The sequence below is a fragment of the Ctenocephalides felis genome, unplaced genomic scaffold (genome assembly GCF_003426905.1).
Source record: "Ctenocephalides felis isolate EL2017-DRISC unplaced genomic scaffold, ASM342690v1 CF-g0.4_SCAFFOLD_03573, whole genome shotgun sequence".
In the NCBI taxonomy this organism is placed as follows: domain Eukaryota; kingdom Metazoa; phylum Arthropoda; class Insecta; order Siphonaptera; family Pulicidae; genus Ctenocephalides; species Ctenocephalides felis.
Genome location: NW_020539727.1, coordinates 24,006,793 through 24,023,273, shown reverse-complemented (window position 1 = coordinate 24,023,273; position 16,481 = coordinate 24,006,793). Strand labels below are relative to the sequence as shown.

General features: G+C 30.2%; 1 protein-coding gene across 1 annotated transcript in view; it reads left to right on the top strand.

The window, feature by feature from the left end:
* The window catches only part of LOC113389804 (inhibitory POU protein-like), a 101,743-nt gene that overhangs the window by 62,997 nt on the left and 22,265 nt on the right, over window positions 1-16,481 (top strand). The window contains exon 3 of the mRNA XM_026626810.1: window positions 7,043-7,249. Coding sequence (XP_026482595.1) covers window positions 7,043-7,249 — 207 coding nt within the window. The remainder of the gene's footprint in view (window positions 1-7,042; window positions 7,250-16,481) is intronic.

The window sequence follows — 16,481 nt, the reverse complement described above, 5'->3', positions numbered from 1 at the left end:
ACATTACGAATGCTAAAAGATGATACTACTTACAAAATCATTACAAATGATCCAACACAACAGTTTTCTAGACAATCAATTAAATTAATTAATGAATTAAAAAATAAAAAATTCATTTCTGACAATTTGCCTATAATTTAAAAGTAAACATCCTATTTCCCCAAAAATGTATTGTCTCCCCAAAGTCCACAAACCTGCTGAATGCTCCTTTAGACCCATTGTATCCTACGTTGGCTCCCCATTCTATAATATCGCTAAACACATTGCTAATATTTTTAAAAATGTCACAATTTCCTCTCCTCACTATGTAAAGAACTCTTACCAATTTGTGGATCTAATCAAAGACCGAAACATTACGGACGATCAAATTTTTCTAAGCCTTGATGTAATTAACCTTTTCACATGTGTTCCCCATGATTTAATACTTGATTCAATTGAAAAACGCTGGCCCACTATTGTAACTACACCGACTTGCCCATAACCACTTTCAAACACATCATTAACACTGTCCTGAATTGCTCTTATTTTAATTGTTTCAATAATTTTTATCTACAAATCAAAGGTACTGCTATGGGTGTTGCCCATTATCCCCTGGCATCATAGACCTAGTTTTACAAACCTTGAAATTTCCGTTTTCTCCACATTAAATTTCCAAATATATTTTTACGTTAGATATGTAGATGACACTTTTTTTATAATAGACAAAGAACAATCAGATATAATAATCGATACCTTTAACAATTACAATAAGAGCATTCAGTTCACACATGAAACACAAATCGACAACAAATTAAACTTTTTAGACGTGACTGTACACAAAATTGACAACATTATTTGCACAAATTGGTACAGAAAAACTACATGGTCCGGGAGATACCTTCATTACGCGTCATATTGTCCCAAAAATTATAAAGTCAATACAATCATTTCTTTGATAGACCACGCAATCATGTTGTCTCACTCTTCTTTTCATACCCAAAACACAACATTAGTAACTAAAACTTTATTAGAAAACGGATATCCCCTCACCCTCATCAATCCATTACCAATAAAAGACTTTCCTATCATAAAAGTAACAATTATCAATCCATCTCCAAGTTATTCCAAGACAACAATATTAAACCAACTTTTCACAGCATGCCTTACATTGAAGGCTTATTTGATTATTTTGCCAAATTACTCAAAGAAGAAATATTTTCATTTCAGGAACAGCTCTATATTCTTTTAAAGAAATGTTTTCAAAAATTAAATCCACCACCCCTCCTAAATTCAATACTAACATAGTTTATTCCATCCCTTGCAAAAATTGTCAAAAACAATACAATTGGCCAAACATCACAGTACATTCATAAGAGAATGAGACAACATGAATAAGCGTCACTCATCATAAAAGCCGAAATTTCCAAAGTACTCTTGTTCAGCATTCCATCGAAAACTCACATAATTTCACCTTTGAACCCATATTTTATATAGAGAGGATTGTACTTTTTAAAAGACTTTTTCTGAAAGCAGTTTAATCTTTTGAATTCGTCAAAAAGTGTTAATAAAAGATCAGATCACAATATCATTCATGACTCATATTTAATTTTTTTAAACCTGATTAAAAATAATTAATCCTAATAGTTTTTGAATATGTGTATATATATACATGTTATTTAGTGTTGTAAATATGTACATCCATATATATGCTTATATGTATGTTTTTGAGTATACACTATACACATACACTTGCATATGTGTTCATGTGTATAATTGTGGATACATTAATATATAGATATGTACATGTGTATGTGAGTATGAGGTGGTGTGCATATACATGTTCATGTATGTATGTATATATATATATATATATATGTATAACGTATATATAACATAATTTTCTCAACATTTACTAAAGCAATATTTTCCTTTTTTCGTAAATTACCAAACAAGAGCCATAAAAAATCATTTTTGCCAAGAGTTCCGTGCTTTGTCCTTTACATCTGGCAGACAGAAATCCATATCAGTGTGTTTAAGTCTTGTGTAGTCGTAACATCTACAAATATCTTCCAAAAAAATCGAGTGTTTTTAACAAAAAATATTAGTGATATGGATATATAATTATTACAGGTAAATAATTTTTGCTTCTCAATTTTATATAAAACCTTTTTAGTTAAGTCTTATTACTATCTATCCGGTACATAATCCATTCCTTTATAACAAAATTTTTTCTAATTAATCTGTATTGACCATTGTTAATTAATGTTAATCAGTATTTTAAAAACATTGTATTTGACAGAATAAACCTGATGATGGAACGTACCTAGTTCCGAAACGTCGTATTAAACATCTTCAAAAAACAAATGGTTTTTTTTTTTTATTATTGGATTTACTGTTCGGAAAAGAAACAATCAATATATATATATATATATATATATATATATATATATATATATAAATACAACAACTTTCACTACTTTGTCCCTACTACTGTGACAATATTTATAATTGAAGCATTCGCGTCGTCGCCGCGTGAAAATTCATAAATAATTGATTTTATATACAAACATACACACACATGTATACATATATGTATGTATTTATGTATACATATATGTCGATGTGTGTAAATATAAATATGAATCTATACTATACGAAAGGGCGTTCACATATGTTCGCACATGTCGGTACATGCTTTTATTTTGTAGCCGCACTCGCTTGAACAAATATGTACCTACATTAATATCGGATAAGTACACTGAGGGCTGAGGGCTGAGGGCTGTTTATTAGTTTTAGGGAAAAAGATTTGTTTCCACTAAATACACATACATTCATATATATATATATATATTAATTTAGAAATATGAACACTTTTTTGCACTAATTTACTAAATTATCATTATGTATTATCCGTTACAAGTCGTTCATTATACTGATGTATAATTTCTTGCTATAATTTATTCCTATCTCTCATAAAATAACTACAGTGGTTCAATTTGTTTACAAATCCTAAGCCCATTGTTACAACACCAGAAATAAACTAGCTCAAAAAATGCACTAATACGTTTACTTGATTATAACATCACATAAGCATTTAGAGTATTTTTTTAATTAAAAAATTAATAAACTACAAATGTCCCATTCATAACCGGTAGGCTAAAAATGCACTCAAACTGAAACTAGGCTTTGTTTCAGGTTAGTGTGCGATAGGCCGTACCGATTACATTCGGAACTTACATTATTTAGATAGATAATAAATTATTAGTATTTTTAACTTCCCGAAGGAGAAGTTTGTTTTCATCAAAAAATCCGATTCGAGCCACTCTGAATCGAATGAGACCGAATTTGGAAAAGTATGTGTGTGTGTATGTGAACAGATTTTTTGCCGTAAATCGACGTTTTCTCAAAAACGGTATTTCCATGAGGACTAGCGTTTCTGAGTCATGTGCGACGATCGGCCAAGCAGTTTCTTTGTAAATTGCAGAAAAGTGAAAAAAGTTTTGTCCACGTTTCAACCCGCAATTCTTAATCGATTTTGAAAATTCAAAAACCGTTCGAAAGATATTGGTTGGGAATCGTGCTGATTAGTTTTTGGTAAAGATCGGCCGGGCCGTTTTCTTGTAATAAAGTTTTAAAAAAAAATTCGACGTGTTTTAACATTTTTTTGACGGTAGATACCATAGTCTTATAGATCATACTAAAATTATACGGCCCTACGACAATGGATTTAACTTTGTCAAAATTAGACCTTTCATCGACGTTTGTTTCAAAAACGCCTGAACCGATTTCAAAAATTTAAAAACCATTTGATGTATCTCGATGAGGATTATCGTTTCTCAGTTTTGTGCGACGATCGGCCGAACCGTTTCTTTGTAATTTAGAAAAAAGTGTTAAACTTTTCGTCCACATTTAAGCTTATACTACCGAATTGATTTTGAAAAATCAAAAACTGTTCGAAAGATAATATTTGGGAATGATACTGATGAGTTTTAGATAAAAATCTACCGAGCTGTTTTCTTGTAATTGACTGTTGAAAAAATTTAAGCCGATTTTGATGAGAACTTTTTTTGGCGATATATATCATGGTCTTATAAACTGAAATATTACGGCTTACGACAAGTAGTTTAATTTTAAAAATTTCATCAAAGTTTGAGAAAATGAGTATTTTTTTTGACGTTTGTTAAAATTAAAATTAAACGATTTACTTGGTATAACGGTCTTAATGAACATACTAAACCATTAAAGTCCTACGGAAACTGGTTTTAAATATAAAAATTGTTGAAGTATATGCAATTTAATTAATTTATTATCATTATCGAGTATATTTAGTACTTTTTACCAAAAAAACTTATGAGTAAGAAAGACCAAAACTCATAAAAGATCATATTACATTATTATAATAAACTGTATTGTCCGATGTGTTAAATTAGTCATAATCTCCAATGTTTAAAAAAATAATTTTCTACACTAATTTAAGATCGAATACTTTGTCGAGATAAATAATAAGTTACTATAATTGTTGAGTATTGTTATTTAAAACAATGTGATGCTTCTATAGTATTTTCAAACTTCGAAACGTTTTCGAAAAATAATATTTTATACTTGTAATAAGAAGCAAAATATTAAGTAATTATCATAATTATTATGTATAAAGTTAGAAAAAAATAGATTACGCAGAGGTAGTCTGTATGATATAAATATTTGGCGCAAATGTCACTTAAAAAACCTTTGCATTTTTACATAAGATGAAACAAACATCATTATCTATCAGTTGAATTCTATTTATTGTAACACGATATGAAGCCTTTGGAAAGTAATAAATATCAGTTTAATGCCGAGTTGAGATAATATATGACATTTGTTTATCCTATAGAATCACTTGAAGATATAGCTGTTTATGCGATTATGGAATTTAAAGATAGATTTGTTCCGAGAAATTTAAACTTTGGGGTATTATGTATCAAATAGCGCTTATGTGAAAATACCGAAAATACCGGTATTTTTGGGGTAAATACCGGTAAAAATACCGCCGAAAAATTTGGCGTTTTACAGGTAATTCGGTATACCGGTATACCGGTATTGCATTCCCTAGTGAAAATGATGCATGAATAACGAATAATTATTTTCAAAGTTATTTAATCAAGATAAACTATTATTTTTTAGTTCTACTAATTAAAATTAAAATAATTTTGTTTACTATCTGTAAAATTGAACAATAAATAAATACAATCAAATAATGCTCTAAAATACACTAAATTTGCGGATAAATTACAGAATATTCGAGCAAAAATTCATTTTCTATATAAAATTGGAAAATCGGTTAAAACCGTTTTTTTTCGTAAAATGAAAATTCGAAAACCAGTTTTCTGACATGTCGGTTTTTGTATAAACCCTTGAATTGTCCTGGGCTGTTGATAGTGTATTTGGATGTATGTTCCGTATCACCAGTACGACCAGGAATTGTAATGGTAGGCTGGACCCGAGCGGTGAACAGTTGAATAGTTGTTTAAGTATTATATTTGTGATGTGGACTCTCCAGAGTCCACTGGTAGTGTGAAAGGCCTTTAGGACGAACAGCGATTTGATAGTAAATTGTAAACACACTTCTTTCTTCGAATGATACTTTATTATTCACTATTTTGACAATTAATATTTGTTGATAACCTTTTGGTTATCATATCAGCAAAGACTACATTTTACTGCATACTATGTCTGGCTCCAAGCTTGACTGCCTGTCTAACTTTTGTCTAACTCTTGTATACTAATTTATTGTTTACAACATATTTACAAAATCCAACAGTAAGCACTTCCGATGACCGCGTAACCTACATATAACTAGCAACGCGTTTTGTAATTATTAAACACAATAATGAATGAATTGTTGTTACAGTTCAATATATAATTAGTGCAGTAAACGGAGAGGAAAAAAGGGTATAACCTCTGAATTTTTTTACTGTGCTCCGAATTTCATGAAATTTTGGAATTAGGTTCATCTTACCCTCAAATTCAAAAGTGAAAACAATTCGGGTTGCGCCATCACCCCCCGGGGGGATGACCCCCCTTCTCAATTGTGTAATTACATTTTTTTAAAATAACGTCGGAAATCGATAGAAGAGCTAATTATAATAAAAAAATGTCTCCTATAGTTTTTCAAAAAAACTAATACTTTTCAAGTTACTGGCCACTAAAGATTCATATATTTTTGGCGTTTTTCTTCGTCTTTTTGCAAATATCTCCTAAATTATACATTTTAACGAAATTCATGTAATGAACAAAATAATGTCAATAAAAATCTTAATAAATCGGTATTACATAAAGTGTTCTAGGAAAAATATTAAGCAAGATTTGAAAGAGCAAAGTCGTTTTTTATTTCGTTCAAGATTTAATTGTTGTATTTAAAGCCATTTAGTGTCGAGGTTTTACATTTTATGCATTTCGGTTAAATTGGGTTTTATAGTGCTCAACATAAGCTTTAAAATGAGTGCTGTTACAAATTTTTTGCGTGTAAAATGAGTGAGCTATCATGCAAATAAGAAGGCATATACGAAGTTTTTTTCTTTTAAATCATATGGTTTAACGAGCGCCATTTCCACCAGAATGAAAGTAATTCACATTCCATCTACAATTCACTTCATTATAGACATCTTGATGGATTCTAGTAGATTCACTACTTTAGTACAAACTATTTTCAGAAAACTCGCGATTTTATAAAAACTTTTTTTTCCAATTTGCGCGGTCGCGCAGTCTTTAAACATTCATAACTCTGTCAATTTTTGTGTGAAAGAAAAATAATAAAAAACAATAATAAGCCAGAAAGATTCCTTTGATTTTTATCTATAAGCTTTTATACGTATCTTTTATTCTTTTTGAGATATAATGAAAATAATTTCGATTTTTAAAAAAATTGAATTTTTCACTTTTGAATTTGAGGGTAAGATGAACCTAATTCCAAAATTTCATGAAATTCGGAGCACAGTAAAAAAATTCAGACCTAAAACGCTCCGTTTACTGCACTAAATATCAATATTTGATCTCTAACCCAAAATCCTCTTCTCCTTTCAAGGGCGACATCTTCTCCGGCCTCAACGACGGTCTCCTCAGTCGGGCTGAGGCGCTCGCGGCCGTCGACATCGGCAAGCACCACGGCGTCGGTGTCGGTGTCGGCGTCGGCGTCGGCGTCGCCGGTCAGTCGCCGCAACTGAAGCACGACATCATGGCAGCGGCCGCCTATCATCACAACAGCGCCGTTGCTGCGAGGTCTCACCATCAGGTAAGGGATGATAATGGAGACACTACTAGTGTTAGAACAAAATATCGAGTACTGAGTAAATATCGATACTTTGCTATCGATATCTAATAGAGAGTACTTTTGCTATCGATTTTTTGGCTCGATCTATTTTCCAATATCGATTCTTTTCGTCGATAGTACTCAAAAAGAATCGACAGCGTAATCTATGAACCCCCACTCATCGACCAACTATGAACACTACTCATTGCAAATGCAATACAATAGTCTCTCTAAGGTGGTCGTAACTGTTTAAAGAAGTGTCAAAAAATCATCCCGAAGGGTCATTAGTCTCAGAATTTATTGCTCAAAAACCCAAAATGAATATGACCATACTAATAAATAAAGATAAAATATTGAGATAGTATTCGATATTGAGTACTATCGATACTTTCGCCACGATATTTTTTTGGCATCGATATTTTGATTAGATACTTTTCAAAGTACGATTTTTTGCCTCGATACTTCTAACACTACACACTAGTAGAAGTTACTTGCTACATAACTTCTTTATTAATCGACATATTCATTATAATGTAGTAATTTAAATCACAAACTAGTGGGGTGGGTGGCATCGTGCTTCAAGGCAAATTGCTGGAACTTCCCGTTTCGTAACGAAATGTTCGAGAAATTTTAAACGTTTTCAAATATATTATTACAAATACTGTAACTTGCATTAGTTTTGCTATCTTGTTTGTTATATCTGAGCAAATCAAATGTAAATCATAAATCAATCAATTGATCTCCAGAACATTAGCAATCGTTATTTAATCTCGAATTCAATTTTAACAAAAAAAAATAGTTGCCTAATTTGCACAAAATTGAAAAAGTGCTCCCGTATAGTCACAGTCTAAACGCATTTGCGAATAAATCTGTTCGGCATTTTCACTTATACTGCGCTTAGCTTGGCGGCATTTTCACATTTTCACATTTTCACATTTTTCAATAGTTTTCACAAAATTGGAAAAGTGCTCCAGTACATAAACAGTCTGAACGCGCTTGGGTAAACATTTGTACCAAAGTGGCGCTTAGACTGTGCTTAGCCTGGATGATTTTTTGATTATTGAATCCAAAATTATAAAAATATTATGAAAAATGAAAAAAAAATGTAATAATTTTTTATCCTCAAAAGCAATTGTTTTGTCAATACAAGCAAAAACCTTTTTAGATCATTCAAATCGGACGCTTAGTTCACTCAAAAACTGCCATTTTTTGCACATTTGGCTCTGTATCTTTGGAATGGCTTGGCCTACCTTTGCCAAAAACTAACCACTTATTCTACCAATAATTAAAAATTGAATGTTTTTTAGATCATTCAAATCCGATACTCCGTTTAGAGTATATAACGTTTTATAACTCAATGTAAAAAAAGTGAAATTTAAAGTTTAGTATCAAGTTATTAGCCATTGTTAGATTTCATCGGTTACATTTATTTATAGTTATAATAAAATAAATACATACAAATATTAATAGTGAATTTATACCAAATTAGATACTTTACCAATTTTTCTAATAAAATAATTCGGAATAGTCTTTATTCGTCTAATTTTATTCATCCGAAGCACATTTATCCATTACATATTGAATAACTTTTAAAATATTTGTTAAAAATAAATGATGTATTAGGAAAATTTGTATAAAATTAAATTCTAAATGATATTGTCTAACATAGTAAAACCCTATAGCTTCTCAGTATACTTTAAAAACTCTAGCAAAAACATAAAGAGTACGTTTATTTAGTATTTCTTTCAAGAACTCGATTTGTATTTTCTGCACTCTTTGCTCTGTATCTCCGTAACGGCTGGACCTGCTTTTGCCAAAAACTAATCAGCACATCTCCCTATCAAAAGGGATCGAATTTTTTTCAACCATTCAAATCGGTTGATCCGTGCGCCCGAAAACGTGGACAAAAAAATGCGAACATACAAACACACACACATCCATTAGTTTTCTGAGGTATGTCAAAATGTTCAGAAATCTTCCAAACGTCGGGAAATGCAAACATTTTCATTTTCGATTTTCGGCTCATTATTATAATTAAAAAAAGTTAAATCTTTATTATGTAAAAGCGCCAGCAAGGGTTCAGGGTTAATGACAGAACCTTTGTGGGTCAAATTTCTAAATGTCTAAATTTCTAAAGAGTTGTTCTTTACATTTAAATGTTAGTTATGCATATACGTTACGTAATATAAATGGCCAAGTGACAAAAATAAAAATTCATTAATGGGGTTTTTTTGTCTATAATTTCTAATTATAATTCAAAATTTCGGGGGGTGAATATAATAGATATTATTCGGATTTAAATATTTTAAAAACAGTTTATTTGTCGACAAAGGGTTCAAGATTTAGAGATAAACCTTTCTGGATCCAATTTCGAAACAAAAAATATGTAATTTGTAATATTTGACGGTTAAAAATAATGGATAGGATTAACCAACCCGTTTTAAAATAAAAATTTCGAATGAAATTTATAAAACAGTCTAAAAACTTGGTTGTAGGTTTTACTTATTCTAAGAGAAAAAATCCTGAAATGTATCCTTCGTCCCATTGAGATTTGTATTACACAGGATAGAATATATACATATATATATATATATATATATATATATATATATATATATATATATACATAATATGTGTATCTATACTGGCAGCACCCTTATTTATCCATATACGAAATATATTTGCTGGTGCATTATTTACGAGCATGTAGCGTGTAAAGCAAAGCATGTAGCATAAAATACATTTATACAAATATATATATATATATATATATATATAAATCCATATAAAACAGATCATATGCGTCCGTCCGACTGAACATGAGCAAAGCCCCATATGTTCCAGATTTCACGACGAATTGAACGATTTCATACACATATGGAGAAAAAGGCAAAAAGGCAAAAAAGCAAAAAATTGACTAGGTGTAAGTGGCATTTTGCCTTGAGGCAAGTAGCACAAACTTTCTGAGATAAGCACAGTCTAAGCGCCACCCTGGTACAAATGTTTAGCCAAGTGCGTTTAGACTGTTTATGTATTGGAGTACTTTCCAATTTTGTGAGAAAACTATTGAAAAATGTGAACATGCCGCCAAGCTAAGCGCAGTATAAGTGAAAATGTCGTACAAAACTATTTGCAAATGCGTTTAGACTGTGACTATACGGGAGCACTTTTTCAATTTTGTGTAAATTAGGCAACTATTTTTTTTATATTGAATTCGAAATGTAATGACGATTGTTAATGTTCTGGAGATAAATTGATTTATGATTTATATTTGATTTGCTCAGATATAACGAGATAGCAAAAATAATTAACCTTATAGTATTTGTTATTAACGTTTAAAATTTCTCGAATATTTCATTACGGTACGGGAAGTTCCAGCAATTTGCCTTGAGGCACGAAGCCATACACCACTAGTTATTTTTTTCTATTCATCGCAAACTGATTTTACATCAAGGACATCCATTACAATTTTTCATTTTTGCTGCTGAAATTTTCTGAAATTCGATTCACAAAGGACAAAAGACCCTTAATCTTGAACCCCTTGGGCATTCATATGTTTCACATTATCGTTTTTCGGGTATAACATTAAATACTAAATCTACTAAATCTCTTTCTGGATCATAATAAAAGTCTCGTAACAGTTGTCTGGTATTAATTTCGGATAATTTTATATATATATATATATATATATATATATATATATATATATATATATATATATATATATGTATATATTATATGGGGTGGGTTTTGTAAAATAAATCTATTGTGCTTTTCCGGTTATTATCTGGGCTTATGCGCATTATAAGCCGTGTCGTCGCCTCCCCGACCATTAACTCTAATTCTCATCCCCTTGAATTTTTGAAAATTTTTTGGACAATGCGAATATTATATACTGATATAGAGGTAGTTTGTAAAATATATAACAATTATATAATCATAGTTAGTTACGAATTAAAATTGACAACAGTTAACTATCAAAATTCACTCTCGTGGTTTCTATATAATAATATATAATAAAACACAACAAAATTTGCAACTAGTGGTGTATGGCATCGTGCCTTAAGGCAAATTGCTGGAACTTCCCGTACCGTAATGAAATATTCGAGAAATTTCAAACGTTTTCAAATATATATATATAAACAAATACTGTAATTAACTTCCCGTAGGGCAAGTTATAGTAATCGCAAAAAAATCGAAAATGAAAATTTGTATATATCTTTACGTTTCAAAGGTTTCTGAACATTTTGGCATACCTTAGACAAAATGGATGTATGTGTGTGTGTGTGTGTGTGTGTGTGTATGTGTGTATGTATGTATGTATGTGCGTGTGTGTATGTATGTGCGGATACAAATTTTCGTCGACGATTTCGGGAACACGGATCAACCGATTTGAATAATTCAAAAAACATTCGATTCGTATTGATAAGGAGACGTGCAGATTTGTTTTTGGCGAAGGCAGATCTAGCCGTTCCGAAGATACGGGGCAAAAAGTGCCGAAAACGGTAACTCAGTTTTTAAGAGAACGGAGCGTCAGATTTGAATAATTCAAAAAACATTTCACTTGTATTGACAAGATGAAAAATCGATAAAATTTTCATGAAGGTAGGTCTAACAGTTTCGGAGATATGGAGGAAAAAGTTAAAAAATGAGCCATTTGGCGGTCAAAAATGATCATTAGACATATGCACATCAAATTATCAGATATTTTATAGAGATTTTAACAAAAGTATACATTTTGTTAACATTTCTATGGGTTCCGTACCAATGCTTATGCGTTAGACAGCGACGCGGCGCTTACGCGCTTTATATTTTGTCCCTATGCAGTTAAAGCGGTACGATTGCTTTGAAAAAAAGTTCAGATCTTCTACAATATGTCAAAATAAAGAAAAAAAAAATTTTTTTCAAAAAAAAAAATTAAAAAAAAAGTTTTTTTAAAAAAAATATTTTTTTCAAAAAAAAGTTATTTTTTGTCCAATTTATAGTTTCTCAAAAATCTTATTCTTTCAAAGTAATTTTTTTTCAAAAATGTTAATTGTTTTTAAAATAATAATTTTTGGTACGGGAAGTTCCAGCAATTTGCCTTAAGGCACGATGCCTTAATTGCCTTAAGACAGAATTCCACTTACAGCTAGTTGTTTCATTATTTTTGCTATCTTGTTATATCTGAGCAAATCAAATGTAAACCATAAATCATAAATAAATCAATTTATCTCTAGAACATTAACAATCGTCATTTCATTTCGAATTCAATTTCAATAAGAAAAAAAAGAAAATGTTTTAAAAATGAGTTAAAAATTAAATGCACGTGATATCCTACTTCCGTAATATCCTACTAACCCTATTGTTTTATCATGTCAGTCAATTTCAGATTTGAATATATTCTATCGAGACCTTTTAAATGATACCCCACACGATATATTTAACACAAAACGTTTTGACACCTCATTACACCCATCAGACTGTAAATTGATTTATACAATGTCTTGTAACTTTCGAATGATAAGTCTGATTTTGATCAAATATTCGGCAAATTTGTACAAAATTAAATTATCTAAAATATTGTCTAATATAGTCATACGATATATGCAACTCGAAACGTTTTGACACCTCATTACACCCATCGGACTGCAAATTGATTTATACAACGTCTTGTAACTTTCGAACGATAAGTCTGATTTTGATCAAATATTCGGTAAATTTGTACAAAATTAAATTTTCTAAAATATTGTCTAATATAGTCATACGATATATTTAACGCGAAACGTTTTGACACCTCATTACACCCATCAGACTCTAAATTGATTTATACAATGTCTTGTAACTTTCGAACGATAAGTCTGATTTTAATCAAACATTCGGCAAATTTATACAAAATTAAATTATCTAAAATATTGTTTAATATAGTCATAAGATATATTTAACGCGAAACGTTTTGACACCTCATTACACCCATCAGACTCTAAATTGATTTATACAATGTCTTGTAACTTTCGAACGATAAGTCTGATTTTAATCAAATATTTGGCAAACTTGTACAAAATTAAATTATCTAAAATATTGTCTAAGATAGTCATACTTTAAAGCAACTCGGTATATTTTAAAATTGCAATTGAAATAAAGCGATAAAATCTGAGTATAAAGTACTCTAGTTTCCTAACAAACTTAAGTTTTAGTATATCAAGTGCATATTTTTATTTTATCGCTTGTAACTTCTAAACCGTTTATTTGAAATGATTGATGTCTTCGGCAAATTTGTTCAAAATTAAATCATTGACAATATTGTCTAACATCAATTTAGTCCTACAACAACTCGGTATACCCTAAAATTTGATTGGAAATATATTAGATGTACAACTTTGCTGCCGCCATTATTGTAGAAAACTCGTATTGTAAAAACGGCGGAAGCAAAGTTGTACAACAAATAATATACAAAATTATCAATTATACTAATAGTTATTAATTACATTAATAAAATTAGTTGTGAATTATTATAAATGATGTCTAAAATATGCGTATTGATTGTAATTGTAGTTCATTAATAATTATTGATTAATTTTTGCCAGTTATTTGATGATATCATTGGTTAATTAAACTAGTGGTGTACGGCATCGTGCCTTAAGGCAAATTACTGGCACTTCCCGTGCCTTAATGAAATATTCGAAAAATTTTAAATGTTTTCAAATGTATTATTGAAAATACTGTAACTTTCATTATTTTTGCTAACTTGTTATATCTGAGCAAATCAAATGTAAATCATAAATAAATCAATTTATCTCCAGAACATTAACAATCGTCATTTCATTTCGAATTCAATTTCAAAAAAAAAAATTATCTGTCACTTATTGTTTTAATCCAACTTTATTGTTTTTCTAGTATTATTTTATTATTCAAAAATTTTATTTGCTTTATTTTAATCATCATACTACTGATATCATTTAAATGTAAATTCTATCTTTTGTACTCTTATTTATTCAAATTTATGTAATTATTTATTATTATTACTAGATGTTAAATTATTTAACAGTTGTAACAATTATTGTAATTAAAAAAAATCAGTAAAATCAATATTTTTGTAAATAAATTTTTAATCAACTCGTGTAAAATTCAGAGATCTATTTCTATTTTATTTTTTATTAACTATTAAAATTAACTATCCTTAACCAAACAATTTATTTCGTATCCTCAAAACCCATTTTTATCTATTTCCTGACTCTGTTGTGGTCAATTCGAGTGCAGATAATTAGATAATTTATTTTATGTGAGGGTTGTTAAGGGCTACTCGCCCTTAGTACTTACTAGACATGTCATTTCGACCTGAGGGTGGGTCCCCTCTTTCATATAAATCGAGTGCAAATAAAAATAGGAGGAAAGTACAGGTGCATTTATTGATGGAGACACGCAAAGGTCATAATTATATATATATATATATATATATATATATATATATACTAGCAAACCCGTTACCAGATAGTTTCGTGAGAAAGATGAAGAAATTTTTTGTTTGTTTTATATTTGAAAAGGAAAAATTTGATTTTATTACACAACAGTAATAAATTTATTTCGATTATAAAAATGAAGTGTTTTTAGTTGAACTTCTCTAAGTAAATGAAAGTGAATCCGCAAATTATCCGTTTCATTGAAGTGCTCTTTGGTAAACCACATTTTTTGTTTTTTGGTCTGACGTTAACACAAACAAAGCGGGTGGTTTTCCAACTCGTGAACAGGCAACGTATAACTGCCCATGTGAAAAACAATGATTTTCTAAATAATATATTTGAAATTTATCCCGCAAACACTAAGCGATTGGCCTTGAGACTTGTTATTGCGAACGCTTGGAAGTTGCAATCGTTTGAAGTCAAACGGAAGACCAGTCGGAATCATTGGTATGTCACCAAATCGCCAGCAATTTTTTCTTGAATGGTGAAATTCAGTGCGTGTACATCATTATTCTTTGCGGCAAGAATTGCTCGTTGACTTAACCAAGCATAATTCTGATAATTCTCACTAATGTCATTACTCGAATTTCTAATTACGGTGCGTGAAGTTTTAGCAATTTGCATTAAAGCACCATACAGGACAACGTCTGTCGGGTCAGCTAGTATATATATACAATTATTTAACAATTTCTATATTTTTCACATTTCTTTAAAATTGCCCTTTCCGGATAAATTATGCAAAGGGCTTGCCGGAAAACTTTTGCCGGACTTTTCTGTTTGTTCAATCGAAAAGTTCCGGTGAAGTCGACAAAGTATTTAAAGAGTCTTTTAAACTTTATTAGTATAACATTTGTAATAGAACTAAATAGTAGACTAACAACCACTTATGATACTCTAATTACATGTTTACTCACTTTTATAAGGGTAATAACATGTTTTGTAATTATACAATGTCGAAAGGAAAAATCGATCGAGGAAAAAATAGATAGAGACGAAGAATTTTATAAACTAGTGGTGTATGACATTGTGCCTTAAGGCAGATTGCTAGGACTTTTCGTACCGTAATGAAATATTCGAGAAATTTTGAACGTTTTCAAATATATTATTACAAATACTGTAACTTTCATTATTTTTGCTATCTTGTTTGTTATATCTGAGCAAATCAAATGTAAATCATAAATCAATCAATTTATCTCCATTAACAATCGTCATTTCATTTTGAATTCAATTTTAAAAAAAAATACTTGCCTAATATTTACACAAAATTGAAAAAGTGCTCCCGTATAGTCACAGTCTAAAGGCATTTGCAAATAATTCTGTGCGACATTTTCACTTGTACTGTGCTTATCTTAGCGGCATTTTCACATTTTTCAATAGTTTTTCACAAAATTGGAATAGTGCTCCATTACATAAACAGTCTAATCGTACTTGGGTGAACATTTGTACCAGAGTGGCGCTTAGACTGTGCTTAGCCTGGGTGATTTTTTGAATTTTTAATCTAAAATTACAAAAATATTTTATGGAAAATAAAAAAAGATGTGATAATGTTTTATCCTCAAAAGCAATTGTTTTGTTAATACAAGCAGAAAGTTGCTGCCATTTTTTGTACATTTAGCTCTGTATCTTCGAAATGGCGGGACTTGCCTTTGCCAAAAACTAGTAACCACTTCTCCCAATCGTTACAAATTGAATGTCTTTTAGATCATTCAAATCCGATATTCCGTTCTCTCAAAAACTCGATTTGTATTTTCTGCACTCTTTGCTCCGTATCTCCG